A 27,561-nucleotide genomic window follows, 5' to 3' on the forward strand; every position below is an offset into this window, starting at 1 on the left:
TGGGTGAGATGGGGCTGAATATGTGAGAGGAGTTAATGGAATGTACATGGCATGGAAGATATAGAATACCCCCGCCATTGATGACGCGACGATGGGAATTAAAAGTCTTTATTCATACCGTTACCTGGATTTAGAGAATAAGATTTACGGCTGTGGAAGATGAAGACTACACTAGAGAGATGCTAGACTGCAGATACAAGCTCATGTAATTGTCACCGGCATAGACTTGGCTCTCTATTTCGATATGTACAGTAGCAGACTGAAAAGGAAATGGCGGCAATGTCCCCCTAAGCAGCACAGATAGAGAGAGACTTGGATAAGGGAAAGTATGATATGAAGTCAGTGAGTGATATCTGGTTGGCAACACCACCTTTCTCAAACTTTATATATTCCTACTCTTTCTCTTCTTCACTTACCTCTTACTTCTCTTCTTTTTTTTTCCTTTATCAGAAACTATCAATACTCTACGACTCCCTATTCCAGAATCAAGATGACTCGACAAACAAGTAACCCACAGAATACTCAACAGATGGACGAGGCGACAATGAAGGAATTAGCCAAGATAAAGGATCTATTGGCCAACGTTAGGGATCAATTAGCTCAAATTGCGAATCGAATGGCCACTTCTGAGGCACGAGCAGAGGAAAGGATGCAGATGCAGATGCTTACTAGGCAACTAACGAATCTGTCTGTGCAACAAACGAATCATTCTGTGCAACGAACGATTCCGTCTCTGCAACAAATGAATCTAGATCTGCAGCAAAAAATGCAACAACCGATTCCCTCTCTGCAACGAATGAATCCTTCTCTAGAACAATGGAATCTGGTTCTGCAGCAGCAAAGGAATATGGCTCAGGCCCAACAACAGCGCAGAGCAGCTCTTTTGGTCCACATTTTCTTAATCATTGTTCTTATATACTAATTATCTATCTTTTTAATTTAGGAATATAAACCTAGACCGCAGAGCTCAGAACACTGTTGCCTTGCATGGCCACCGTCTTATGGCTACAGCTACACCTAGACGTCTAGCTCCATTAGTTAGCCTGAGCACTGGGCGAGAGATTGAAGGGTTTCCTGCGACTTTTGATGATATTGCTCAGATTAATGGCAAGTATTCTTTCATTTATTATCAGGAGTGATCAAGTACTGACTTATATATGTAGAGAATGATGCACGAAGAATCCTCACAGCTCTTGAAGTCGCTACCGATGGATTGAGCACGGTCGAGATGCGGGACTTGATTCGCTCCAAGGTATACTATGGCTAGCTGAGGCGGTATTGTTCCAGATTTATAGAGGGAATGCCTATTTAGCACCCCAATTTTGCTATCTAAAGTCCCTAGCTATAATAGCAGATACTAGAGAAATACAGCCATAGTAACAGATGCTAGAGAATAGCAGATACTTAAAGAACCGGGCTTTGATTACTCAAGTAGATGCCTGTAGTAGGAAATAAACAGCCTTGTTTCACATCTTCATTTGGTGCTCAAACTGTGGCCACGCACGCTCGGGTGCTGGACACTATTAGCTACTCCCTGAATCAACTCGAGTCGCAGCTGGTCACGAGAACAGAGTCAGCTGCAAAGCTTCTTTTTCCCCTTTTTTCGCCTCTCGTCTCGTTGGGCCAGCTGACCACTCGATGATGCCCGTAGAAACGGCGGTATCGGTGAGAGAAGCGAAAGGGAAATGGCAGCCTGGCAGAATTGGAGTCTTTCTCGCGGCTCTTCCTTACTATTTTTTCTTCTTCTTCTTCTTTTTCTTTTGGTAATGACTTTTTGTGGTGATTAATATGCTTCTCTGCATTAGCACCAGGATTCCCCTCACACCAAAGCTTAATACCCAACAGCTTCCGCCCTGTCCTTTCCTATCTAAATCCCTCTCAAGGAAATCTATTCTTAGCATCAAATAAAATTCCTAATAAAATCAATCCAAGCAAATTAAATCACTTCACAAGTCTCACACCCCAATGCGGGCGTGTCTGATTCGTCCCAACCCCAAAAAGGACCCTTGCTTCAAAGACAAAGGTGCTTCCCTTTTTTTGCTGATTTCGTTACCCTATAAATCGACACTTTTTACCCTATAGTTTTGCTGTGTTTACCCTATAACAACGTAATACGGGGTCTAGAAGCTGCCGGATGGGGAAATAGCTTGAGGCGGGGGAGATACGGGGTGTTGGGGCTGTATCTTTGAGGTACCTTTGAGGGGGCGTTTGGGGAAGGGTAGAACTGGAGGAATCCGTCTGATCCGGATGATTGATTTTGTATTTGTTTGTTTGGGTGTTGGGATCGAGATGTTGCATACATCAATTATAGGTGGTAGTGTGATTGTCCTGTTAAACCGTCAACAGTCTCTCTCTCGTATACACTGAAGGCATCAATAGTGTAAGGCCAGTCTGTCTTACAGCTTGTATGACCACGCAAATCCCCCCTCAATTGGGCACATGCAGCCCATTTACTTTACCCCTGACCTGATCTAGCCTTGTCAAAAAAACTGTCGCATTGGACGATCCGGCATAGCGGTCAATGTTGATGCTCATCAGGTACAGGGTGTGGTACATGTGCTCATCTATAAGCTTCGTCTCATTACCTAGTAGTATGGACGGTACATTCGTAACTCAGGCGGTGACATTGATCCCATCCAAGACTTCCAAAGATTCCACCATCGGCACATCCCTTACCCGTCAAGGCATGTATCTCTCCATCTCGTTAGAACGGCGTTGATTTCTTCCATCCAAAAGTGACAGGCATTCCCCTTAGATCCCTACCAAGCTCTTCGCTAAATCTTTCCCGCCACACTCCCATGGGTCATCACCTCCGCTCAAGCTTCTAGAAGCCGTTACTCCAATTCTACTAATGGAATACTAATACGGATAAATACAGTTCGAGCTACAAAGTACTAACGAACATGTCATTCATTCACCGTGTTACTCCAATCTCTTCTCCAACACTCCCCCTCCACCACATGATCACATCTGGCCTTCGATTAACAACGGCGTTGGGTCATCTAAAAAGGGGAGGGGAGTGTGCCTCGTAAACGACACAAGCATGAAGAAAAGAACATGGAAGATACATAGGAAAACATTATTAACTCGTTCGGTTTGTGGCGGGCCGTTGTTGGACTCGTGAACTCGTGGTGTTCCGCTATCAAAGAGAGAGCTTCAAAATGAGCTCTTATCAAGAGCATTAGTCCCCCAAATTTCCTTTCAATCTCTGCTCTCCATCATCATTGCTTGCTTCTCATCTACCTTGCCGTATAATTGAGCCTCCTGTTGTTTCTTCTTTTACTTATTCCAGTCATATCAACACATCATCTCACAATGGGATCCATCTCTCCAGACGCAAAGCTGCCCTGGATCAAGACGCCATGCATCCTCAGTCGTCCACTGAGCCGCGTAGCTGGCTGGTAAGTTTCGTCCCTCTGCTTTACAAGGAAGCAGTCCAACCCAATATATATGTATTCTTCAACTTACCAACATCACTCCCCCCCAACAGCAACATCTATCTCAAACTCGACAACCTCCAGCCCAGCGGCTCCTTCAAATCCCGCGGCATAGGCAATCTCATGATCCACGCCGTCGCAACTAACCCCGATGTCCACTTCTACTGCCTCTCCGGCGGCAACGCCGGCCTCGCCTGCGCCAGCTCTGCCGCCGCCCTCTGCAAACCCGCCACCATCGTCATCCCCGAGACGGCCTCAAAGATCTTCAAGAATAAGCTTCTTGATCTTGGTGCCCGCGTCTTCCAAGTCGGCAAGAACTTGGCCGCTGCTGATCTGTTCCTCCGCGAGAACCTCCTCGCCAAGGACCCTCGCGGCTTCTATGTCCCGCCGTTTGACCATCCGCACATTTGGGATGGCGCGGCTACCATTGTTGGCGAGTTGCGGGACCAGATTGATGTTCCCATTGACGGCATCGTTTGCAGCGTGGGTGGTGGTGGCCTGTTTAACGGCCTGATGCAAGGCATTGAAAGCTTCCGCTGGTCTGGTCGGAAGCCTCATGTCCTCACCGTCGAAACCGCGGGTGCTGATAGCCTCAATGCCAGTATCCTGGCCAACGCCCACGTCACACTGCCGGAAATCACATCCATCGTCACTTCACTGGGCGTTTCGCGCGTCTCCGAAGAGACGTGGAAGTGGTCTCAAGCACCAAACACCCAAAACGTCGTCGTCTCAGACGCCGATGCCGCAGTCAGTTGCGTTCGGTTCGCCGACGATGCTCGCCTAGTCGTCGAGATTTCGTGCGGCGCTGCATTGGCTACGGTATACCGCGGCGATTTGAGAGAGCGCCTCGGCAAAGGCTTGACTGACGCTCAATGGGCAGAAAAGAACGTCGTCATGATTGTGTGTGGAGGCTCTGGGGTCTCACTCAGGACTCTTGATCAGTACCGAGAAGAATACGGCCCGCTTACGACCATCAAGGTGTAATAGCGGAAGACATGATCTCTATTAATGAGGGTTAACGAATGATGATCCATGATCTCGATGTGGGAAGCATTCAATCTTGGGACTTAAAAAATGTTGGACTATGAGCGAATAAACATATTGGGGGGCGTTTGTATGGTATTCTTGCCCGTCTTTGCAGCGTTATTTGACGGACTTGGTTTTTGCTTTGTACTTTTTTCTTCTATAATATAAATGCAGAAATTCTGATTGTTAACAGCAAACTCGTAATGCCCTTGAATTTGGATCTTGGATCTAGACATGTCCCCAGTAATACCGAATAGTGACCCCTTTAACGGTAAGGTGTCTTTGACTCTTTCGTGAGTATCCCAGCGACTCCAAATTAACGCCAGCACCGTCATGAGTTGTATCGTCTTTGACCCCCTGCTGAAGAAAAGGAGATCTGCCGAGCCTCGTAATATCATGACTGCCGTATCCTCCCATCCGCGTGGCTTTCTAGCTTCGGATGCATTCTTCCGACGCGAGCGCAAAGAAAAAGGTCGGTAGAGAGCGATATCGGCAGCGTCCATAGCCAACTTGTTCGCATGAGATCTGACGTTCCTTTGAATAGCATTAGAAGGGAGGGGCGTGTGCATGTCAGATCCCGTAGCCGCCCGACGTTAAAAGCGAGTCCCGGATCCGAAAGACGAAACTTTCTTTAAAGTCCCATGGCGATAATATCATGATCAGTTAGGACCAGAATCATGAGCTGAACCGCTCACGCTCCCTCTCCCGACGACAGCCTCTCTTCCCATTTCATCAGCCACAGTTAGCAAAGGGAAATCAACCACCACTACCTTTCTTCGCTTTCCTTCACCAAGAAATTGAGAAGCCCCCGGTTCTACTTCTTCGCCTTATTCTTCTTCGCACCACCACTCCGACTGCTCCCCGCCGCAGCCTCCTTATCCGCCTTGATCTCATCCACATAATTCTTCATGATCTGATGTAAATCCGGATTCTTCCTCGCCAGTAAAAGCACATCATCCGTCGTAACAGTCGACCTACCAGCATGATTGCAAAAAGTTTCGAGATCAATCGCTACGTTTTCTGCGAAGCGTAAGCCTCTCTTTTTCGCCGCATTCAAGAGGAATGTATACACGTGAATTTATACACAGTGTACACCCTGTTCAATCCTTGCTTTCTCTATGCTCAATGAAGCTGTTCTGTCACTCACCTATTTGCAACAAGGTCATTTCGGTTAGAGCTCCGATGAACTGGGGCGTCGCATTGCGGTTGCGCTTTAGACATTCTTCGTCGACGATTTGCCCGACGGCGTACCAGAGGGCGGATTTGAGGCGCTAATGGTTTACAATGAGCTCGTCTGGTTATAGAAGGAGAGATTTATGAGTATTTCATACTTCACGGTCTTCTTCACGCGTCGTGTCGGCCATGTTGATTCTGATGTCTACAGAAATTCCTCAGTGTTGATATGGACAATGGCGTGAGTGTAAGTGAAGGTGAGAGTGAGAGTGAGTGTGAGTGTGAGGTTGTGCTTTTCGAGTGAAGTGAATTGCCTGAGCGCGTCGCGGGGTGGCTGCACTAGTACTGATTGGGCAGCAAAGCTACTGGCGACGACATTTGTTTCGAAAAGGCGTTTATACAAACAAGTTGGACAATGCGATAACACACATCACAAGATATGATTCATCAAGTCATACTTAGATATTGATATTCGTTTCATTCATATCCTCGTGCGAGCATCTCATTCTCTGCTCACATCGATTTTCAAACCCTAAATGTCCGCCATTGAATCCAATTAGTCCCATAGACATAAATCCCTTCACGCCGTGGTAATATAGCTGCCAACATATAACAAATCCCGACGCCTTACCCTCCAACTGGTTCTATCTACCATGAGAACGAAAAAGGCTCTTCCCTTCACAGTCGCATCTCTCACACATCTACTCAGTAAGCTCAGTAGGCTTCTTGGTGTACAGCGACAGGCGGTTGCCCGCACCACAGTACTCGAGCTCGTTGCCGCTGCAAAGCATGTTACAGTCAGACGCCGGAGCCTTTAGAGATGAAGGATCCAGGGTATTGCCACAGTAGCATTCGCTGCCGTATTCGGTGCCAAAGTACGTAAAGTCAGCACAGAAGTCGGCACAGGCCTCATCTGACATGGTGCCTGTTGCAGTGGCAGCGCCAGTCAGGGCACGGGTGCCGTTGCCCTCCGTCTGGCAGCCGACAAACACAAAGTCGCCAGCAGCAGCAGGTTGTTCAGGCTCTCCGCCAGTAACGTTGGCGTTGATGTAAAGCTCAAGGCGGTTGCTGGCTCCGCAGTACTCAAACTGATTACCACCGCAGGGCATGTTGCAATCGGCAAGGGGAGCGGTTGCGCTCGAAGTGGAAAGGAAGCTTCCACAGTAGCACTCATCACCATACTCAGTACCAAAGTACCTGTAGTCGGAACAGAACTCGGCACAAGCCTCGTTGGTCATGTCAGCTGCCTGGGTAGCTGCCTGGCCCAGAGCGCGATCGCCTTGACCTTCCGTCCAGCAACCCACCAACGTGTAGGCACCAACGGTGGGCTCGTGAGTAAGGGTGCCGGTGGGAGTGGGAGGCTGGGTGACGGTGGTTGAGTACAGCTCAAGACGGTTGCCGGCACCACAGAATTCACTACCATCACCACCGCAAACCATGTTGCACTGATCAATGGGGGCTGCCTCACTGCTCTTGGCAAGCGTGTTACCGCAATAACCTGAGTCACACATTGGTTAGCACAAATGTAATTCAAAGACATGTAAGAATGAAATACTCACATTCGCGGCCATACTCGGTACCCCAGTAGACATAGCTGCTGCAAAAGTCTCTGCAGGTTTCCAGAGTCATAGTGTCATTGGCATAGGCGCTGCCAGCAAGCGCACGAACGCCATCGCCTTCGGTCCAGCAAGAAACAAGGACGTAACCATCGACTGAAGGCTTGTGAGTAGGAGTGGGAACTGCAGTAGTTGTCGGAGGCGCCGTTGTTGTCGGAGGCGCAGTGGTAACGGGGTTGCTAGTAGCAGGTTCACTGGTGGCAGGCTCGCTGGTCGCGGGCTCACTGGTAGCAGACTCGGAAGTAGTTGGCACGGCATCGGTGGTAGTGGCTGGGATGGTTGGGAGGCCCGTTGTGCCACCGGATCCCTCATCTCCTCCGTTGCAGGCGGCTGGGCTGGCAAAGTCACGGCAAGTACCGCCAATGTTGGCGAGGGACTTGAAGCTGTCAGACTGGTCACCGTTGATGACATCGACATATCCCTGGTAGGCCAGACCACCCTGGATGGTGGTGTCGATGTTGAACAAAGTGTAGGATCCAACACACTGGCCCTTCTGGAGGTCGACGGTGGTGCTCTGCAACAGAGGAACGGGGCTGGTGGTCTGGGGAGTCTTGAACCAGATTTTAGCTTGCGCACCCTGGCTGAGGCGATCGTTGCGGACGGCAGCGACAGCAGTCAGAGCACCCGAAGATCCTAGCACACAGCTCTGGGGAGCCTGGAAGATGATGGCATCCTGGACAGGATACTCATTTCCGTTGTTGTCGTAGATGTCCTTGGTACCGTCGGCATTGTTGACAGTGACGGTGAAGGATGAGATGCCCGAAGAAGCAAGGATGTTGGCCGTGAAGGGGAAGAAGTCAAAGGTATCATCAAAGCCTTGGCTGGTGCCCTGACGAGTTGCGGTGATGACACAAGAGCTGAGGCCGCAGTCGGTGGTGCCCTTGCGGTTCTTGTAAGTGAGGGTTACGCTGGGTATGCTGGCCTTGGCAAGGCCGGTAGTCTTGACACGGATAAAGCCCGTAAACTGGAGAGTGGTGCCGCCATTGGCAAGAGTCAGCTGCAAGTTGACCGGCTTGATGTTGTAAGGCACAATTGGGTCGGAAAAAGTGACGCCCGGAGGGACAACCTCAATCATCTTTTGCAGGACAGTCTTGCAGACAGAGGTAAAGGTATCGGCATCGGCCAAGGCCTCCATGGTCGCGTTGTTATCAGAATTGAAAACCTTGAAGTCGGAGTTTTTGCTAATCTTGACGGATGGGCCGACAACAAGAGGGTTCTGGGTCTCTCCGGAGAGATACTCAGTCACGACCTTGTTATCGAAGACGGCGTCGGAGCTGTCGAGACCAGCCTCGCCCTGGAGTCCAGTTCCGGCGGGAACGATATCGGGGAACTCAGTGTTGTGGACGCCACCAAGAGTGTGACCACAGGCGGTGACTTGGATCATTTCCTGAGTGCTGAAGCCCATGCGCTGAAACTGCTGCTGAAAGGTGAAGACAGAGTTTTGGGGCTGGGGAACGCCTGTAGGTCCCTTGCCGGTGGCATCGATACGGCCAACACGAATTGGCACAGCAGGACCGCCGCAAGAGCGGACAGATGTGTAGACGCCCAGGGCGATAAGGTCAGCCAAGCTGGACCGGGGAGAGAGATAGGGAGCCATGAATTCGAGCGTCGTCTTGTGGCCAGGCCCGGTGTTTTCGCCATCGTCCAGCTCGTACTGGAGCGAGGCATCCAGACCACCAATGCCGAAGTTGATGTTGGCAGTGGACATGTCGTGGAAGCCGACCCGGAGCCACTCAGCGGCGTTCTGCCGGCCGGGCCCCGAGGCTTCGTTGGAGCATGGGTTCACGGTGTCGGCGAATTTACGGGCGCGGAACGACTGGAGCTGGGTCATGATCTCCTCAATCTCGTCGACTGCGTTGGGCCATGTGGGATCAGCCAGGGCTGAGCCAGCCAGGCCGAGGAGGCCCACCAAGGCAGCTGTTGACTTCATGGTGGGATTGCGAAAGACTCGATGCTCAATGGGCAATAGAGAGACTGTGTTCAACAAAAACAAAAAACGAATGAGAACAGCTCAATTGGTCTTGCAGTAGAGTCTCTGTGTCGCTGTCTGTCTCTATCTCGACACACGCACAAGCGAGCGAGCGTGGATGGCCTCAAATCCCAAGAAAACGAGCGGGCAGACTCATCGCCTTTTAAGAAAAACAACAAAGAGAGAGAGAAAGGAAACGACGACGAGGATGAAAGTAATAGAGAAGGAAAAGGACAAGGAGAGTAGAGTCTTGACTGGAGGGTGTGAGAGCTGCAGCTGTATCGTATCGGGCCAGAGTCGTGCGATGGAGCTGCAGCTCTTGCACTGGTTCGTCGTCCATGGCTTCGCAGAAGCGTCAAAGGCTGCAGGCTCTGCAGGCTCTGCACCCTTGTCTTCAGCCCGGAGTGGCGGGATTGAGGCCGTCGATTGGAGAGATGCTGGCTGCAAGGGTTGAGTTGTTCAGGTCGTTCTCGTATTTTTGGCAGCCGACCTGCATTAGTCCACCGTTCAGGTACTTCAGGCACTCTCAGGCCCCAAAGCCAAGGGCTTTTTGGTGGACATTGTGCCAAGCACATGGCCTGGAGGGAAGGAAACAAGAGATAATCCACGCCCCGCAGATGCCGTCCATCCATGGCCAAGCCTTCCATCTGCTGTCGTGCTGTTGTTTTTCTTACATACTGTACGAGCACACACTTACTCATACTCTCTCACTCTCACCATCACCAAGGGCCAAAAAAGTCAAAGCCGAAACTAACATAGTCGATGCGGGCTGAAGAGCCGGATCAAGAGCCCGTGCTCACTCACGCCTCCCCACCTCCATTATGTTTGTGCTTGGCCCTTGTCCGGTGGCATGTGCCATGTGCAGCAGTGCAGTGCAGCTCCCGTACAGGCACAGGTCGCAATATTGCTTTCTGGGCACAGTCGATAGTCACCGACATGCTTTTTTCGGACGGCACGGAGGGCGGGTTGGCAGCTGAAAAGACGGCGCTGATGCTTGCAGACACTTGCAGATGCTTGCTAGTATTGATTGCTCTGCTATTGACCAGGGGCGTCTGTCTTGGCAGCGTAGACGAGGTGAACGAGCAGAAAAAGAGCCCACTCGCACACACACAGACTGACTGACCACAGTAATACAGTACAGAAACAGGCACCAGACCATTTTATTGAATTTTCCCCATCGCCATCCCGTCTGATCCGCCTGCCGGCCTTGTCGAAATCCGTATCCCATCGACATACACATGGACATCGGACGGGCGGCTAAAACCCACTGGCGTTATCAAAAGCTCCTAGGCCTAGTAATGGAGGGTCAAGAGGATCGGATATCGCGCCAGCTTTAACCGGATCGACAGTAGCCCAGTGCTCACCAGGGGCAGCGTGATGGATTACACTCGGAAGCCAGCCGTAGCGCAAACCTTGAGGCCCAGGACGGGCTACAATATTCCAAGCAAGTGATTTCCATCGCATGGGTCGTGCCGCAAGCCACCAAGGGGGAATGAATGAATGCTGGCTACGCGTACTGAACGCATTTTGCTCTGTACTAAGACCAACCTTGTTGATTGAGTAACACAAACAACAAATCACCGGTCCATGGGCCCAATAATCACACCCAAGAATTCTAGGCTCCTTTATTATCTGACAGACTGAGAATACTCATACTAGCCGCATGGGCTTCGGCACAACGCTAGCGTGGCTATGTTGCTAATGGAACCAAAGAGATGCAGAAGAACAACTGCACCCGGCCCAGCTATCTCTCGTATTTTGGCCTTTTGCATCAACAATGCCCAGCCTAACCAGTGCATATGCAATGGATCGTCAGCAATAATTTATCCGCGGGTGGCTGCCTCGGAGAGCAGATTGCTGATGCAGCTTCACAATGCGACTGAGAAAAATCGATGCCTCTCTTTACACGTTTACTCGCAACCCATGACCGATTGAGCCTCGTCTCCATCCGACATCCGGCCAATAAGCAGCTTGCTTTTCAAATCCTCCACCGGTCAGTTGCGAATGCAGATGCAGATGCTGGCAATAGCCTCTGCGGCTGGCTGTCTCGACTATTTTGTCGCCCCCAACGCCATCAATCTCCACCAACCCCAGGTAACCTCGAATCCACACTCCAGACCGTCTTCGCAACCAGCAATAGGTTACACGGCATAGGCTTCTCTTGACCAGACTTTTCCTCATGCCTCGTCTTCTTCTTTGGGAACTCGTGCGTGTTCGGAGGTACTAACGACGTACATACATGCGAGAACATTCGTAGTAGATGCGCCACCATGTAAGTGGGCGGAGCGGCTGGACCTTTGAACAACATCACAATTTCCTTCACGGCCCCGTTTGCCTGCATCGAGGGGCAGGTGGTGAGCCGCAACCCGGCCACACCCTCTCCGCTGCTCGTGGACAATCGCTTGACCAGATCCCGGCCGTTCACGGGTCCTCGCCACAGATATTGGCCATGGTTTCTGGCTTCCGCGGCCTCGCTACCACCATGCAGCTCGATTCAGTTCAGTTCATTCGGTTCGCAATGCAACATGTGTGATGAGTCTACTAGAGACCCTGCAGGTTAAACCTCTTCAGCAGCAGAGACAAAGGCCGAGAACCATCAATCCCTGCGCGCCATTGTTCATTCTACATCCCGAGTCGTCCATTATGAGGCTACAATGGCTCTGCTTTCGGCCAAGAAGCTTGCCGAGATTCCGGTCCCTTCCTCCGCAATGCAACTACCAAGGTGCTCATCTCATATCGATCAGCCTCACTGTTTAGAGGGTCGCCAAATAAATGACTTCGCTAAGCATATTATTTCCCGAACGGATCAATACTAATACAGCGCATGCGGCAAATTAAATGAAATATGACCACCAACCAATAGTCGAGTCTCTTTTTGTTCTTTGTTTCTACCCGATAGTGACACGCCAAGAGCGTCCTCCTGGCCTAGCCGGGCAACAAAAGACACCCAGCGGAGGATTCTGTACGCCACGGTAACATTGATTAATACCACCAGGAACGGGGTGGATGCCTTTCACTCATGTCTAAATTTACACTTCTCTTGACCGGTTCGCCACCTTTCTATGTATCACGGAGGGATACCATGGTCCGTCCCTTGCTCGGCGAATAGTCTAGATTCATCTTCCGTTGCCATCTCCTTGTCGTTTCCTGCGGGCTAATCAGCTTGTGTGCGCCGCGGCTGCTTGGCTTGTGACATAGTGCTCGAGTAATTCGTAGGAGATATTGCACCCTCCACATATCACAAGCACAACCACACTATTCTTGTTGAGTCCGGGAATCAACTCCTTCAGCCGCCCGCTGTACACCACCGCGGGAACGACTCCACACGACAACTCGACCAGGAAGCGCTCCTCGCTTGCGAACCGCTTACAGGCGGCAATGGCTTCGGCGTCGGAGAGCACCACGGTTGAGACCTGCTCACGGAGTCCGTACTCAAAGGCCCTTTGGCAGACCCTTCTCGCACCCAGGGTGGTGGCAAGACTAGTGATGGCAGGCAGGGTAATCAGCTCGCGCTTTTGGACTGCCTGATGGAGAGAGTCTGCTCCGAGAGTTTCAACGGCAATGACTCGAGTCTGTTGCATGGAGAGGTCGTCGAGACCCTGCACGACACCAGACAAGAGGCCACCTCCACCGACACTGCAGATAATGGCATCGACGTTGCCTATGCGTGCCGTCACGTCGTCATCTGACACACCCTCAATGGACACCGGATAATGTTTGGTCATGGCGGGGATTTGTCTTGCAATCTCGTGCGAGATGCCCGCGGCACCGTCCCAAATCTCCTGAGCGTTGAATGGAGGTACATAGATGGCAACGTCTCCCTTGGTACGGGCTTCCTCCATGAGGGTTCCCGTCAAGTAGTCATCTGCCTCTTGCCACGAGGCCCCCTTTTGAATAACATCAGTGGCACCGGCCTGTCGCAGCTTGTCAATCATGAAGGCTGAAGTCGACAGCGGGACGACAATGGTGGCCCGGCACCCCAAGGTGATGGCGGCATGGACACAGGCCAGCCCGGCGTTGCCTCCGGACGAGCAGTAGAAATGGACCTTGCTGGTGTCTGCGCCTTGAGCGGCGAGTTTGGCCATCATGTAGTTGCCTATGCCGCGAGACTTGAAGGACCCTGAGGGCTGGAGGTTCTCCAGCTTGAGGAAGACATTGCTGAAGCCATGTTAGCGTCTTTCTTTCGGGGCGAAAAGCAAGAAAGGGGAACCCAATGTGAGTGTTTTTGTCCTTACCAACCAGCCACTTCTGAGAGAGTGTGTGATTTGATGAGTGGGGTTTCGATGTAGGGGATCTTTGTGTGGATTTCTGACCCCATGGTTGCTGATGGGGGTTGTAAGGAGAGATGAATGGGATCCGATGCCCTCTCGGTAAGTGATGTTGATGCCCAAAATATGCGTTGCTAAATCCTGATTGGTCACGTTCTATAACAGAAAAAAAGACATGAACAATGATTGGAGTGGACAAGTGAGTGAGCGCTGAAGCGATCCAATATGTTCAATACTGTCTCGTTGATATATAAGAAGTTGATAAAAGATTTCCATCTGGAACTAAGGAACCGACTACTGACGGGTACCTAGTCAGAATGAGGGGTTGCCACCCAAAAGAAGCTACGTTCTGTTTCACTGTCTTACGGGCTGTTGGTTTGTGATTCATGCACGCCTTTGACTTACATGCGCCCTTCTGTCAAAAATGTCAAAAATGTCGTTTTACAGCGACGACTGAGGATTATGGCAATGGGCTTTCTAACTATGTTGACGATGCCTGTTGAGGACGTGGCGTGGCGTCTCATTTCTGGCTGTTAGTGCCTGAATCTGCATGTCTCTGATCGACGCTGCTTTTTTTCCGATGGTGGACAAATGAGCGTCATCCAATGGATTATGATTTGCCCTTGCAGGTAAGATCTTTAAGCAGCAACGTGGTGAATGAGCTGCGTCTCATACTCACCACATTGTGTTGGGTTCCATCCGTCTCCATCTTTTTTGACTTTTTCCCGTTTTTTTTCAATCCTCCTCCACTGGACCCTGCATCTATTCTATTTAGTGAGACAATTTCCATGCTAGTTCTTCTTTGTGTTCTTTCGAATAATAAGCTGAGTCGCGGTGAATTGAATTCAATTGGACTGCAAAATCATGGTGCTGCAGTTGAGAAAACATTCATTCGGTCCTTTGCAGTTAGCAATTCTGCCCACACTGCGCGGAGGATGGCGATGCTGGCAGTAAACTCGACTGCACAGCCACACTTTTCAGGCTCAACCGACAGAAGCCTTTTCAGTAACTAACCACCTGAGGTAACCATACTGCGATGCACTCATACAGGTAGTAGGCTGCCATTTATGTACCGTTAGCTACCTGAATGCCAAGATAGATACACTTCTCGCCTGTCCTGTTCACCTTTAGTATTAGCACCTACATACCTGGTAATGATCATCACGGCAGCATCTGATCCGGAATCTTGTTCGAATTCCTCCCTCTTCACTGGCTGCCTCCAGCTACCCAAATAGCCTTTCCACCACTGACGCAAGGGATCAAGCAACCAAGTAAAAGATCTCCCCAGCAGTTCGCCGTCTTTAGTTCAGCTGCACCAGCCTCAGCCCCAAAAATACACCCCCACATGGCCCCGGTCTCAGCCACAGCGCCCGGTACGTACTTGGCACTCGTACGCAAGCATCAAACCACACAGGACCCTCCGGTACGTCATCCAGTGACGATTCCTCCCCGCCACAAGCATGTGCCCCTCTGGTGAGCCACACTTTGATGGAGAATCGCTTCGACAATCGGCTCTTCTTTTTCCTTTTCCTTTCGTCCAACTGACTCGAACTCGTGCATCTTCTTTCTTTCTTCTTTTGGTATTTTACAGAAACGATCGTAACGGGTTTTCATTAATTCCGGTTGTTTTCTTACCGCTTTTCATCGTTCTTCTTCCTGCCGAGGTTTTCCATCTTCACATCTATCTAAACCATCTCTCATCCTTCTGCATATATCACACACCACCTTGAACCTCACTCTCACACCACCAATCAAAATCGACACTTTGATTCTTCTTCTTCGTACTTCAACAAAACCTCCATCATGGGCGCAGGTCTAGGCTTCGGCCTCAAATTCGTGCAGTGGTTCATCCGCGGCATCCAGTTCTGCTGCTGCGCCATCGTCCTCGCCATCTACTCCTACTTCCTCGCAACGCTGCACAACCACAAGCTTCCCATCGCCACCAGCCTCCGCGCCGTCGAGGGCATCTCTGGAGCCGGCACTCTGTACACGCTGCTGGCCCTGTTGATGCTCTGCTGCCTCGCTGGCCACACACTGACGGCTTTCTTGGCTGTCGTGCTTGACGTCTGCTTCATCGGAGCCTTCATCTACGTCGCCATTGCCAACAAGAACGGCGCCGGCTCATGCAACGGCGTGCTTGATACGCCTTTTGGCAAGGGTCAGTCAGATGCCACTGTCCAGGCGGATAAGGGCTTCACCAGACTACCGAGCTTCCACACGGCTTGCAGACTGCAGACAGCCTGTCTCGCCGTGTCCATCATCGCAATGTAAGCAAGCCTTTTGAATAAACCTCGTATATAGACTCAAAAACAACTAACTTCTCCGCCAGTATCTGTTTTGCCTTCTCCATCCTCATGGAATTCGCCCTCTCGCGCCACCACCAAAAAGAGAAGCGCTTCGGTCCCAGCCCCCAGAACAACTACACCTCCGGCTTCGGCAAGCGAAAGGGCGGCTTCTTCGGACGCATCTTTGGCTCCCGCCAGGTCGTCGACGGTAGCGAGGAGGGCAACATGCTACCCCAGCACCCGCAGCCCGACCAGCTCAACACTGACAACAACGACATCTCCAACCCGTACAACCACACCGACTATAACCCCAAGTACGAGACTGGTTACGGGTACACCGGCGTCACCGGCAACAACAACACCGCTTACACGGGTGCTGGTGGATATACGGCTCCGCATACTACCGCTGGGTATGGACAGCCGGTTAACTACCGCTACGAGGATGGCATTTACGACTCTGCTCAGCATTAAGTCCATTATGAGCTTGACGCCTCTGGCTCGGTAGTACCACAGAGGTCTACATCAAGTTGACAAGCAGGAAAGCAAGAAAAAAAAAATGAAAACCTCAAAAAAAAATTATGTACAACTTGTATCAATGTACGATGAAGGAGCAATCAGGAGGCACAATAATAGCCTTACTGTGCTCAACGAGAATATATGGGCTGGGAGGGTATTTGCAAACATGAACGGATATCAATTGTCACGTAGACATAAGGGGGACAATCGCCTCCAGAGTTTTGACTTGTCAGCTCAAAAATTAATAAGTAATGAATCACAGGTGTATATCTACTATCTATCTACATATGCACTCCGTACTCCGACTCGTCGCTGTGATAAGTGCATATAGTCAGTGCTTGTGTTTATGTATAATCGGTGTCTCAATCATGAGTCGCTTTCAGTGGAAAAAAAGCACTTGACACTCTCGCTCCACAAAGTTGATGCCAATCTATTCATCCCCCCCACGACCAACAACCCCCTCATTTCCCATCTTATCATCCCCAAGTCGATTCCCCATGGTCCATCTCACTCATAGTATCATCCCCATTGAGCATCAAGTCCGTCCAGTTCAGATCCACCTTCTCCAGCTCCCTCGAGAAGAAGTCCTGCTCCTCCCTCATGGCGATGCGAATGTCGGCCGCAATCTTCTCCGGGTACCGCCGCACGTTGAGCCAATGCGTCAAGCTCCGCAGCGCCTGCTCCAACGGCAGCGCCGAGTCCACCTCGGCGTCAATGTCGCTGCCCGCGAGCCACTCATCACGAAGCTCGGGCCTGCAGTGGAGGTAGACGGCGGTGATGACTCGCATGTTGGACTGCCTCCACTTACGGCCACAGTACGGCACTTGGCCCTTGAAGAGTTTGAGTGTGTATAGCCGCAGTTCGGGCTGGGGTACCCTCAGAGACTTCTTGAGGATGGTGGATGACTTATACTGCACCAGCAGCAAGTTGCGGTGCGCCTTGTTCTTGCAGATCTTCTGCATCACCCTGAGGTAGTTGATCAGGGAGAAAAAGTTCCTCCTCGAAAAGTCGGTGATGGGCTCCAGTGGGAGAGTGCCCAGGGGCAGCCCCATTTCGTCAACCTCTGGTCTCATCGGGACATGTTCCTCGCTGTCGACAGCCACATCTTCCATCTGGTCCACAACCGGTTCCTCTAGCTCTCGCTGTCTCTTAATCGGCGGCGGCGCCGCATCATCTCCGCTGTCTTCTCCTGCCAATCGCCCGTTGTCTTCATCTTCACCATGAACGTTTTCTTCGTCCATGTCTTCTTCCTCGTTGTCGGCATCGCTCTCGGCCTTATCCTTAAATTTTGACCGAATGTTGCAAAATTGGAAGAAGCTGCAGGCAATTGTAAGTATACAAAATTCGTCATATCCAGGGACGGGTAGGTTGCTTCTCCTTACCTATTTTCAACATGATCCATCTTACTGTCGACCACTTGTTGAATGTCTTGGTGCGCAAAGAGCTTGAGGACCAAAGGGAGGTAATTAGAATCCAGCAGAAGCTGAGTCAAGTATTCAAACTTGAGAACATCTGAGACCCAAACCTGTTAGCTGAGCCATACTTGACGCAATGCTGATTCGATAATACCCACGCGAGAGTCTAAGCCACTTCAGCAAGAGTAGGAGAATTGCTGTCATTGCCTTTGAGGTAATCTCCCTTGTTCGAGTGGCGTCAATCTCTTCAGGGGTCGGCTCCCCATCTTGCTCTGCCTGTCCTTGTCCACCCATATCCATACCCCTCTGCGACCCATGGCCACCATTAACGCCGGGATTATTAGCCCTATTAGCCATCCCTGCCATCTGATTCTGCTGCTGGGTCACTATGGCCGTGACATTAACAAGGATGGGACGAAGTAAAACAATCACTATGGACTGAAGGTGAGGCAAGGCATCGCTCTACAAAGGATGGATTTGTTCGCATTAGTCGTGAATCGGAGACGAGCAAATGAAGAAGTTGAGAGCAGGGTTCACTTACATAGAAACGTTCCACCGCCATGAGCCGTTGCTTGTCGCGTTCGCTCAATCTATCCGGTTGAGGGCCAAGATCAAGCTCAGGGCCTTGAAATGGTCGTTCTTTCTTCTTCTTCTCTTTATTATCCTCCACTTTTAGTTCACGCAACACCTCTCTCTCTTCCAAGGTGAGCTCATTAAGATCAAGTTCCTCAATATCATCATTATCGCTTTCGTCAGCATCGTCGTCAGTCTCCCAGCCGCGCTCAAATTTGAGAAATCGCTCTCGCTCCTCCCAGAGCTGACGAGTCGCTCGGGTCATCCTGACACGCGAAGAGAACAGTTGTCCCGCTTCGAGAATTGAGGCGGGAATATCGCTGCCCTCCCATTTTCTAGAGACCAGAGGATTGCCATACCCCGCTTCACCTTTCCCGCCAGCGCTGTTACTGGTGGCATCAAGAGGAGGATACATGAATGGAAAATTTTGGTTAGTCTGGTAGTTTTGCTTCTTACCGCCCTTACCACCGACTCCCGGAGACGGCGGTGGTGATGGTGCTGGGGTGGCAATGTGTACTGGCTGGTTAAGGATGGACGCTCCTCCCATTTGTACATTTGGTGGTTGTGGAATAATGCCGTTGGCACCGTTTCGGCTCGCAATATTAGGCAGAGGTGGGAGAAGTGATGGGTTGTCAGCCTCCAGTGGTATCAAGGGCTGCGGAGGGACATAAGCCGGGTATTTCGACGTTATTTCCTGGCGGAAAACATGATAGTCTAAGGGATTTGCTGTGATTGTATCTTTGGTCTTGTCTCCATTCGTCAGCTCGCTGGTGGCTTCCTTGACACGCTCAAGGTCTTTGGTTCCACCGAAAACAAGAAGAATCGATTTCCAGAACAAGAGGAAAATCTATGCATGATTTGTCAGTGATCATCTCGCCGAAAAGCACAGAAAGTACCAGACAGAGGTTGCAGTGGGTTTCTTACTTGAGTATGAGGCATGGTGCTCTGTTCATCCCACCTCAACTTGGAGGTCGCCAACATCATGAAATCAACCAATGAGGGGTTCAACCCAACTATATATCCAAGGTCAGCATCGTGCACGTCTTCCCAGTGCCACGGACGAAGCATGGCATCGCAAGCTGTGGTACATACGCAATTTTGCTTCTGTCGACGCCATGTCTTCGGGGTCGTTCAACGTCTCCTGAACAACAATATACATAATCGTCAGGAGATTCATTAGTTCGTCCTGGGCATCCTGAGCACTGGCTTGTTGGATCTCGCCAGCCCTATCAACGTTAGACTCTTCTCGACACCTTGAATAATTGCACCACGTGCGAGCCATAAATCATACCAATGGATCTCAAAGACATTTCTCAGCGCTTCCCAAACGACCGATAGGCCTCCCAGCGATGTCAAACACGTCACGCCAGCCTTTATCGCCTGTAACTGAGGGATACTTGCAATCGACCGGCTCGATTCATCCGTGGCGTGAGGCATTGCTGTATCCCCCCATCTCCCCAACACCAGATACATAATCTTTCCAATCGAATTCGCCCTCAAAGCCGCATCGTTCGATTGCACGCCCGCAATGGCGCCCTGTATAAATTTCGCTCTCGTGTCGTGGTCCGCATCGTCCCAGCCATGCTTGCCGCCTGACTCGTGCTTCCAATGCCACTCAAAGGCCTTTTGTGCCGCGTTAAGGCGCACCCACTGCCAGAACTGATACACGAACCACTCATCTATCTCCTCGGCATGGGGGGCCATATCTGAATAGACAAAGTCATATGCCGCAGGCTCAGTTGCATTGACCGTGGCCACGATGCGCCGCAGCTGCATCAGCGACAGGGAGTCGGTGGGGGCATGCTGTGGGATTTGCGCTCGGTTCGCATTATTAGTATTGTTATTACCACCCGAGGCTGCAGGAGGAAGCATCGTGGAGCTGCCGCCCTGCCGTTGTGATTGTTGTTGGGACTGCTGAAGGGGGCTTCTGGACGACGAGAGTGGCGGCAGCAATGGAGCTGGAGATGGGGCTGGGGAGTCGTCAATCGCGGATTCGTCCGCGGAGTAGTCAATGGCCTCCTCCGCTGCCTCTGTGGAGGCCTCGTTCGACGACGCCTGGGCCGTTTTCGCTGAGGGCCACAAACTATTCATCATGGACGACGGGACGTGGCGGTTTCTCGTTACTTGTGGTACATTGCGGGGTCCCGCCAAAGATTCGTCGTCAGGGGTGTTGGTTAATCCATGGAGGCTGTGTGATACAGCTACTTGAACGAAGAATATGAAAGATGTTCGATAGACAAGTCTTGTCGCGTGCTAATGCTGGTCATGTGCCGGTGATTCAATGCTGCAGCTCCCAAGTTTGGAGCTTGAGGTTAAGGTGTGGTTTAACTCTGCAACTGGAGGGGTCTTGGTTGAGCTCTAGCGGAGCTCCAATTGGCTGAACCACCCTGGACGTCCCCTGAGGTACTGGTGTAGCGTCAAGTGCTGGACAGGTACCTCCAAAGCACTACCTGTAACATCATCACTTTTGCCAGCCCTGGAGACGAAATTCGGGTTCGAAACATGGCGAGCATTGTGCCTTAATTTTTATAGAAGATAAACTGAATCGCTCAAAGGGCTTCAGTTTACAGCCCAATTATTTACATAAGCATTGTATATACAGTAGAAAATTCCGCCATGATGCCGGTTTACTCTTCATCGGAAGAGCCGTCCTCCGACTCATCACCTCCGCCATTCTCGCCCTTCCCAGCCTTTCTCTTTGCCTTTCTTCTCGCCTTCTTCAACTTGTTCAATCTCTTCTTCTTCTCTTTCACCTGCTCCTCCTTATCAGCCATCTTCTGCTTCGCTGCTGCCTCAGCCTGCTCCTTCGCCCTTGCTTTTTTCCTCATTGCTATTCTGCTCTTCTTCCCCAGCCGTTTCCTCTTCGCTTGCTGCTCATCGTCGGCACCTGTGATATTCACCCCTTCCCCGGGGCGGGCTTTTCTCGTGACTTTGATGTTTGTGACTCGCCAGGGGAGCTCAAGACCCCATTCTCTTATTTTAGATCGCGCAAGGATGTCTTCTCCGCTCACTGCTGCCATCTCGTACTGGTGTTTCTTCTCCGGTGACAGGTCTGTTACCAGGTAGTATGATAACGGCCTGCCTCTGGCAAGTTTGCCTTCTACAATTCTGTCGTGATTTTCAAGAACAACTTTTGGTGCCGGACCAGCCGTGCTGAAGAGCCGAAAGGTGTAGGCTTCATCCTCAGCTTCGGCACCTTCGTTAGATGCAGACTCATCTGCAGGAGTGTTTGGTTCACTCTCCGAATCAGAGCTGAGTCCGTCGTCTTCTTTTGTACCATTAGCCTGAGGCCTGCTAGGCCCAGCCAAGGTGTCCTGTGGTTTCGGCGCACGAAATGCACTCTCGTCTATTCCAAGAGCTTTGGCGATTTGCGCATTAAGCCATGCTTCCCGGTCTGCATCTCCTTCACTCTCGCTCCACGAAGACTCATCCGATGCATGTAGGTCCTCCCGTCGGACTCTGTTCACAGAATTAGCTCTCACATATCTACCATTTGGATAACTGCGACCGAGAGGGACACAGTAAACCCATACCTCTTTGCATCGGGCAGCTCAAACATGGTGGCTCGCCAGGCTGAGGAAATATGTGATATCGGTTTTTCTTCGCCCCCAATGGCTAAGCATGAGCTATATTTAGTCGCAGTCAATCGGCGTTGCAGAATTCCAAATTCGAGATAAGATGAAAAACAAATGGGTATATGCAGTTGATATGCGCCTCAACGAATCACGTCTCAATCAAATCCAAACCAACATAAAACGAGGCTGTGAAAAGAAAATCCCCCGGCAGTTTCTTAGGCGCGGCTTATCTTATCAAGAGTACAAAGTACATTGCTGCAGTCAGCACGCGCCCGGCTGCAGCAGGTTATTAGTACTTTTAAACGCTCGCACTTGTACGCTTCAAACAAAGTACCTCATACTTTACGCTATCTCAAATCTTCTCCAAGACACACTTCAAGTTACACACACATACACACCATTCCACCCCCTATATCCATCCCGTTCACAACCTCCCTCCTTCTTCGGGTCTTAATCAAGAATCCGCAACTTCTCTTCTGAGAAAAATAAACATAAAATTAAAAATAAAATAAAAAACAAAGGAAAAAAAGAAGCCGGAGGCCAGGAACCTTCGGTCCGCAAAGCCTCCATCTCGGCCCCCACGCTCCGAAATCCAACTCGGGCAAAATGCACGAGAGAAACAATGTAAGCAGAAAAAACTTAACCTGCATGAGGAGATTATAAATTACATTTTTTGTTCTTTAATCTATTTTGCATTTACCCTCTCCAATACCACGCCGCCGTGCTAAAATAGAGAAAGGGAGAAAAAAAAAACGGAACTTGTCCTGCCGTGTAACACAACTTACAGGTTGTATACACACCCTTGGGTCACATCTCATGTGGGCGTGTCCCATGCGAGCCAAGGCCATTTTCACGCAAATTAACCACCGCAATTTCGATACAGAGCGGCTTTTTTTGTGATCTTGAGCCCGTGGTTTTCTCTTCTTTTCCCCGATTCATCCTAGGCAATCAAAGGGGAATAAAAAATAGTCTGAAAAGTGCGTTCTAAACAAAAGTGCCATGATCGTAGCTACATGTGCTTCCTCCCCAACCTCCTTGTTCAGCCTGGTTGTCGTCCAATCATTGCGTCGAACAAACTTCTTCAACATAATCACTCATCTCGCTAGCAGGAATCAATCGGCCCATCAGAACTTGCTTGTATTGTGGTATCTCAGCGTCGCCCAGTACCTAAGCCATAGGTAACTTCATGCCCGTGGCTCCGACGACCTTGACGCCATACCAGATGAATCATTTTTGCCACCGTTCCCATGACCTGCATATCCAAAGTCCATGTGCTATCCTAATATATACATACACACACACGAAAATATACAGTCGTACACATGTGCGTATACGTATGCGTATATATATGCATGCATATACTCCGTAGAAATGAATCCTACCAAGAAATAAATCCCTCCCAAGAGACTCGCCTATTACGCCGCAGAATCAAAACGTCGTTATACACGTACCCAACCCATCATACTGAAAAAGAAAATCCGCCATAATTTACACCAAAATTTAAAAAAAGGGGGGTTCAAGTTGAAGTGATATACTCTGTGAAAACAGCTTGCCAAAGAGGCAGCGGCATGGTATTACCAGTCAGGAGCATTGCCCTTTAGATGCCTTGAAGGATGTTGAAAACCTTAGTTTGCGTTCCATGAGTAGTTGTGCATGGGTTCAAAGGAGCCACGAGACTCAGCCTTAACCGATGATGCAGCTGCCGTCCCCGCCTTGTAAGGCTCGTGGGGAAAAGAGTACGGCCTTGCGTCAGCGCTGGCATAAGCTGTGCTCGAACTGTTTTCCCCCGCAGCCGAAGTAGACCATGCCTGTGACGGTGGATAGTATTCCCTCGAAGAGGTCGAACCATGTGTAGATGTTCCGTATCGGTACTCAGGCGATTCGCTGTTGTTTATAGAGTTGGTAGCGTGGACGGATTGTTGTCCACTCTGTCGGGGGCTTTTGTTTGGGCGTCCGTTGTCGACATATCTAGGAATGCTCAGAGCGCTATCTGCATGGCCGCTCACTGCTGATGTGGTCGTGCTAGCCGGCAATTGAGACCCTGAAGTTGGCTGTTGTACGTAGGTGTACTGCCCACGAGCTGATGACGGCTGCTCATTTGCCCCAATCGAAAGGGGCAAGGGTGGTATCGCGGACTGAAGTGGTAGTTCCTGAGGGTCTGAAGTATAGTTGGACACTTTGGAATACGTATCAGCACCCATCGTCGCTGTGGGGTAGTTCCCTGCACCGGATGAGGCGACTTGGGAGATGGAGGTGTTGCTGCTGCTGGCACTCCATGTTGAGTATTGGCTTCAGAGTCATCCTTGTTAGAAAGATATACCACAGGTACGTCTTGATTCGACTCACTTTGATCTCATTGAACTCAGCTGCCCACTCCCAGGGACCTTGGGAGAGCTAAAGGTAAAACTCGATCGTGGCACTTGAATGTCCACGCTTCTCTTGAGCTCTTGAGGCTTCACGCTTAATGCGCCAGCGACAACGCCCAAACCCGTCTCCACCAAAGCCTGGCCCCTTGAGCCAGCGCTCGATCCAAGCAGAGGAATCTCTTTACGAGCCTGGAAGTTCCGTGGACTACGGCCTCTTACTACAATAGGGGCCGTCGTGGATTCCGTCAAGACGACCTTAGTGTTGTCAGACAAGGTTCCAAACACTTTGAGATGGAGCACAAAATGCTGCTGAAGCTCCTTCCGTCGACCGTTGTTTGCAGTAGCACTGTTCCAACATTAGGCATACACTCAAAAGGAGGCAGGGGAGAAAAGAGAGGGTAGTTAGAAGGAGAGTAAGGGGCTCAACATACATTCTAAACTGCAGTCGACGCCAGCCGATGGGATAGACTGCGTAGTCGCCTTCAGGCTCAGAACCATCATCCTGGAAAGGGATCAAGGGAAGAGCGGCAGGCTCTTGATCCGGGGTCTGGTTGATTTCGGGGGCGTTGGGTGGGGGAGTCTTCCATGGAATGACAATGAGGCGAACAGGATTGCCATCAACAGACTCAATAGCAGATATGGCGACCTCCATGTTAGACACTGGAAGGGTTTCATTACTCTCGTTTACCACAGAGAGTTGTCCTCTTGGGGTGATCAGAGAGCCGCTAATTTGAAACAGGTTCCGTCGGTAGCAGGTTAATTCGGGCTGTAGAGCAGTTCCATCGCTAGCGGTCGATGGCATCTCGGAAAGGAAAAACATGCCATGGAGCTGAGCCGATAGTTCCAGTTGCTGCACCCGGCCTTGTTGATCCACGATGGTATGTTTATCCTGTGTCCGCCTAAAAGCCAGCAGTTTGTGATCCTGATTTACCGTCAAACGAGAGCCATCATCTCGCAAGTCCTGGACGATTTCTTGGTATGCGGCCGGTTCAGTTTGCGAGAAGGGCCTCTTGAGACTGGAGTAGCCATGCTGAGCGGGCAGGGTCTGTTGCGAGTGGCGATCATACGCAATAGAGTCTTCCTGGGAATACCGCCCATAGGAGTAGGACTGATCATGGCCGCTGCGAGGACGGCCTGGAAGAGGGGATGCCGACGCCGAACTGTGAAAGCCAGAGTCCATGGTTGTCGTGCCGAGTCTGTTGGCAAGATGAGCAGATCCGTTGTAGGTGGACCAGAAACTAGAATGGGCAGGCTCTCCTCTGAGGTCTGACATGGTTACTGGGTATGCTGTTGCTGTCATTATGGGCGCATGTCCCTCTGTGTCTTTACGTTTGTTGAGGATGCCGCGACGAGACTTTGTTTGGAGTAGATGATTGGATTCAGGGGCTGATGTCGCAATAGATAAAGAGATAGGTAACGAAGTTTGTGTTGTTACTTTGCCACTTAGTAGTAGGTAGGCTGGCTCAGAGCGTTCCTCGAAGGAAGGAGGACGTTTAAGTAGAAGAACCGATGGGTTCGAATGAAGAAGTTGTAAACAGGATAGAATGTGAAAGATGATAAACAAGAGGCATGCCCACAGATATTAAATGGAGCTTCAGGACGGCAGATGGTGGAGGGGAGCGGTTGGTAGATAGTGGTTGGCAGATTTAAAAGGCCCGGCACTGAAGCGGGAGTGGTAGGATATCGATCCTATTATTACCCACAAGTGCGTACCTGTATGTGTGTGTGCGCATATGTGTGCGTCTATAAAGATGGCCAGATGGTCCATGACGGGCTTGCGGGCAGATACACCCGGTGAGGGCCATCGGTCCTTGCACCCCAGGGACGGGACCTAATACAAGAATGGCCTTCTGTCTACGGAGAAGGCCCAGGGACGCTGGTCCACTCCGGCCCAAGATCCATGCTCTCTTCACGAGCAAAAGGACTCTAGTAAGGCTAAGTTGAAATCGATTCGGACTCTTTGACACAAGCGCCGGTCAGACGCAGTGGACTTGTGAAGAAAATAGCCCAGTAAGTTACCGTGCATGCAGCCATTCTTGGAAGGAGGACGGGGGTATGCGGCGGCAGTGGAAGGGGGCCAAACTCGGATCTCGTTCATCAGACGCTTGAGGGGGGATCCCAGGGATTCCCTGCAAGCTTTTGGCCTTTGACATCCGGTCCAGCAATCGTGCATGCCCGAAATTCGTGCAAGAGAGCATATGTATCGCCGGCCTTGTTCGTCCATTTCATTCATCATATCCAGGGGGGGCGTGCCCGCGATCTCTTTCTCTCTGGCCATTATTTTTGCTTTTTTGTTCGAGGCGACATCTCAAATTGCTTTTTCATGCAGACTTGCAATTTCTCTCTCTCTTTCTTTCGTTGTCTTCTTGCGTTGTATCTCTACTGCAGAAGTGAGACCCGAAATATGGACAGAATACCAGTCATTTCTTCTAATCCTTTTTCTTTCTGGTCAACGGTGGGCCGCAACTCCGTCCGACGCGAGACATGAGCAACGCCTTGAACATTGATTCTACCAGTTATTTAAAAGGTCAGGGAGATTTTCCCTGATTCGAAATGAGAATGCCTACTCCGTAGTGCTCGCTGTGCTTGTACACCCCTCCCCCCTTGAGAGCGACGTCCGCTTTCCTTTCTGTTTTGCGTGCAAGAAGACAGAGAGAGGCACATTCGGGGGCTTTTTGCTGATGGCCCATGCTAACCCTGCTAGTACCTGATGGTACGGAGTACAGGTACAAGTGGTATGTAGTAATTCGTATGTTATTGTAACGTGTGGTATTGCATGGACGGAGTAAACGTGGGCGCACATCAATCTCACCAGTACGCTTTCAGAGCGCACGAGATTTCCCTGTTACGAGCACTCTCTGTCTAGGTATGTCGAAAAAGGGCCCGCCCTCTAGCCTCTGCATGTACCGAGTGGGCGTGGGGACGGTTCTGCCGAGACGTACACCAGGGGGGGCTGATGACTGGCGCAGGGCCTCGAGGCTAGGTGATGGAAAGGAAACATGGTTGTTACCCGGCTCGGCATGGTGGAAAGGTTAGGTTGAGGAGCCAGGGTGCGGTGGAGCGCGTTGCTCATCTCAAGACGAGATTCTCACAAGCCGCTGAAGGATGCATTCCGGAACCTAGCGAACCAAAGGTGGTGCTCGTGCAGTCAGAGGCAGAATACTCCGAGGCCAAGATTAAACCAGGCTAGTTGTGCTGTTGCCAAAGACAGCTCGTTTCTAGAAACCGGCAGTGAATGGAACACAGCACCGAGGCGGAAGGGCAAAGACTGGAATTGTCTCTCGAACCGGCCTGCACGCGGCTTTTGTCCGTGCTTTGTAAAAGTACTCCGTGGACGTTATG

The 27,561-nt window shown here is 50.7% G+C and overlaps 8 protein-coding genes across 8 annotated transcripts; 2 read left to right on the plus strand and 6 right to left on the minus strand.

The window, feature by feature from the left end:
- Nucleotides 1-3,315: 3,315 nt before the first annotated feature.
- T069G_09598 (pyridoxal-phosphate dependent enzyme domain-containing protein) lies at nt 3,316-4,421 on the plus strand (the record flags this gene model as incomplete). The annotated part of the gene is made up of 2 exons (XM_056176808.1): nt 3,316-3,401; nt 3,491-4,421. The coding sequence occupies 2 exons, from the start codon at nt 3,316-3,318 to the stop codon at nt 4,419-4,421; spliced, it is 1,017 nt and encodes a 338-aa protein (XP_056025286.1).
- Nucleotides 4,422-5,277: 856 nt separating this feature from the next.
- T069G_09599 (CENP-S protein domain-containing protein) lies at nt 5,278-5,827 on the minus strand (the record flags this gene model as incomplete). Its single annotated transcript, XM_056176809.1, has 3 exons — nt 5,278-5,483; nt 5,611-5,734; nt 5,795-5,827. 3 exons carry the CDS (start codon nt 5,825-5,827, stop codon nt 5,278-5,280), a joined length of 363 nt encoding a protein of 120 aa, XP_056025287.1.
- Nucleotides 5,828-6,337: 510 nt separating this feature from the next.
- Nucleotides 6,338-9,182, minus strand: T069G_09600 (WSC domain-containing protein; the record flags this gene model as incomplete). The annotated part of the gene is made up of 2 exons (XM_056176810.1): nt 6,338-7,134; nt 7,196-9,182. 2 exons carry the CDS (start codon nt 9,180-9,182, stop codon nt 6,338-6,340), a joined length of 2,784 nt encoding a protein of 927 aa, XP_056025288.1.
- A 3,197-nt stretch (nt 9,183-12,379) lies between these two features.
- Nucleotides 12,380-13,539, minus strand: T069G_09601 (pyridoxal-phosphate dependent enzyme domain-containing protein; the record flags this gene model as incomplete). Its single annotated transcript, XM_056176811.1, has 3 exons — nt 12,380-12,857; nt 12,912-13,379; nt 13,457-13,539. The coding sequence occupies 3 exons, from the start codon at nt 13,537-13,539 to the stop codon at nt 12,380-12,382; spliced, it is 1,029 nt and encodes a 342-aa protein (XP_056025289.1).
- Nucleotides 13,540-15,292: 1,753 nt separating this feature from the next.
- Nucleotides 15,293-16,245, plus strand: T069G_09602 (uncharacterized protein; the record flags this gene model as incomplete). Its single annotated transcript, XM_056176812.1, has 2 exons — nt 15,293-15,756; nt 15,819-16,245. 2 exons carry the CDS (start codon nt 15,293-15,295, stop codon nt 16,243-16,245), a joined length of 891 nt encoding a protein of 296 aa, XP_056025290.1.
- Nucleotides 16,246-16,766: 521 nt separating this feature from the next.
- T069G_09603 (uncharacterized protein) lies at nt 16,767-20,369 on the minus strand (the record flags this gene model as incomplete). Its single annotated transcript, XM_056176813.1, has 8 exons — nt 16,767-17,607; nt 17,673-17,802; nt 17,864-18,167; nt 18,247-18,613; nt 18,692-19,125; nt 19,203-19,291; nt 19,371-19,504; nt 19,570-20,369. The coding sequence occupies 8 exons, from the start codon at nt 20,367-20,369 to the stop codon at nt 16,767-16,769; spliced, it is 3,099 nt and encodes a 1,032-aa protein (XP_056025291.1).
- Nucleotides 20,370-20,905: 536 nt separating this feature from the next.
- Nucleotides 20,906-21,837, minus strand: T069G_09604 (uncharacterized protein; the record flags this gene model as incomplete). The annotated part of the gene is made up of 3 exons (XM_056176814.1): nt 20,906-21,495; nt 21,556-21,737; nt 21,812-21,837. The coding sequence occupies 3 exons, from the start codon at nt 21,835-21,837 to the stop codon at nt 20,906-20,908; spliced, it is 798 nt and encodes a 265-aa protein (XP_056025292.1).
- A 1,641-nt stretch (nt 21,838-23,478) lies between these two features.
- Nucleotides 23,479-25,519, minus strand: T069G_09605 (NDT80 / phoG like DNA-binding family domain-containing protein; the record flags this gene model as incomplete). Its single annotated transcript, XM_056176815.1, has 4 exons — nt 23,479-24,142; nt 24,200-24,408; nt 24,475-24,565; nt 24,651-25,519. 4 exons carry the CDS (start codon nt 25,517-25,519, stop codon nt 23,479-23,481), a joined length of 1,833 nt encoding a protein of 610 aa, XP_056025293.1.
- Nucleotides 25,520-27,561: the final 2,042 nt, after the last annotated feature.

The sequence above is a fragment of the Trichoderma breve genome, chromosome 6 (assembly GCF_028502605.1).
Source record: "Trichoderma breve strain T069 chromosome 6, whole genome shotgun sequence".
Taxonomy (NCBI): domain Eukaryota; kingdom Fungi; phylum Ascomycota; class Sordariomycetes; order Hypocreales; family Hypocreaceae; genus Trichoderma; species Trichoderma breve.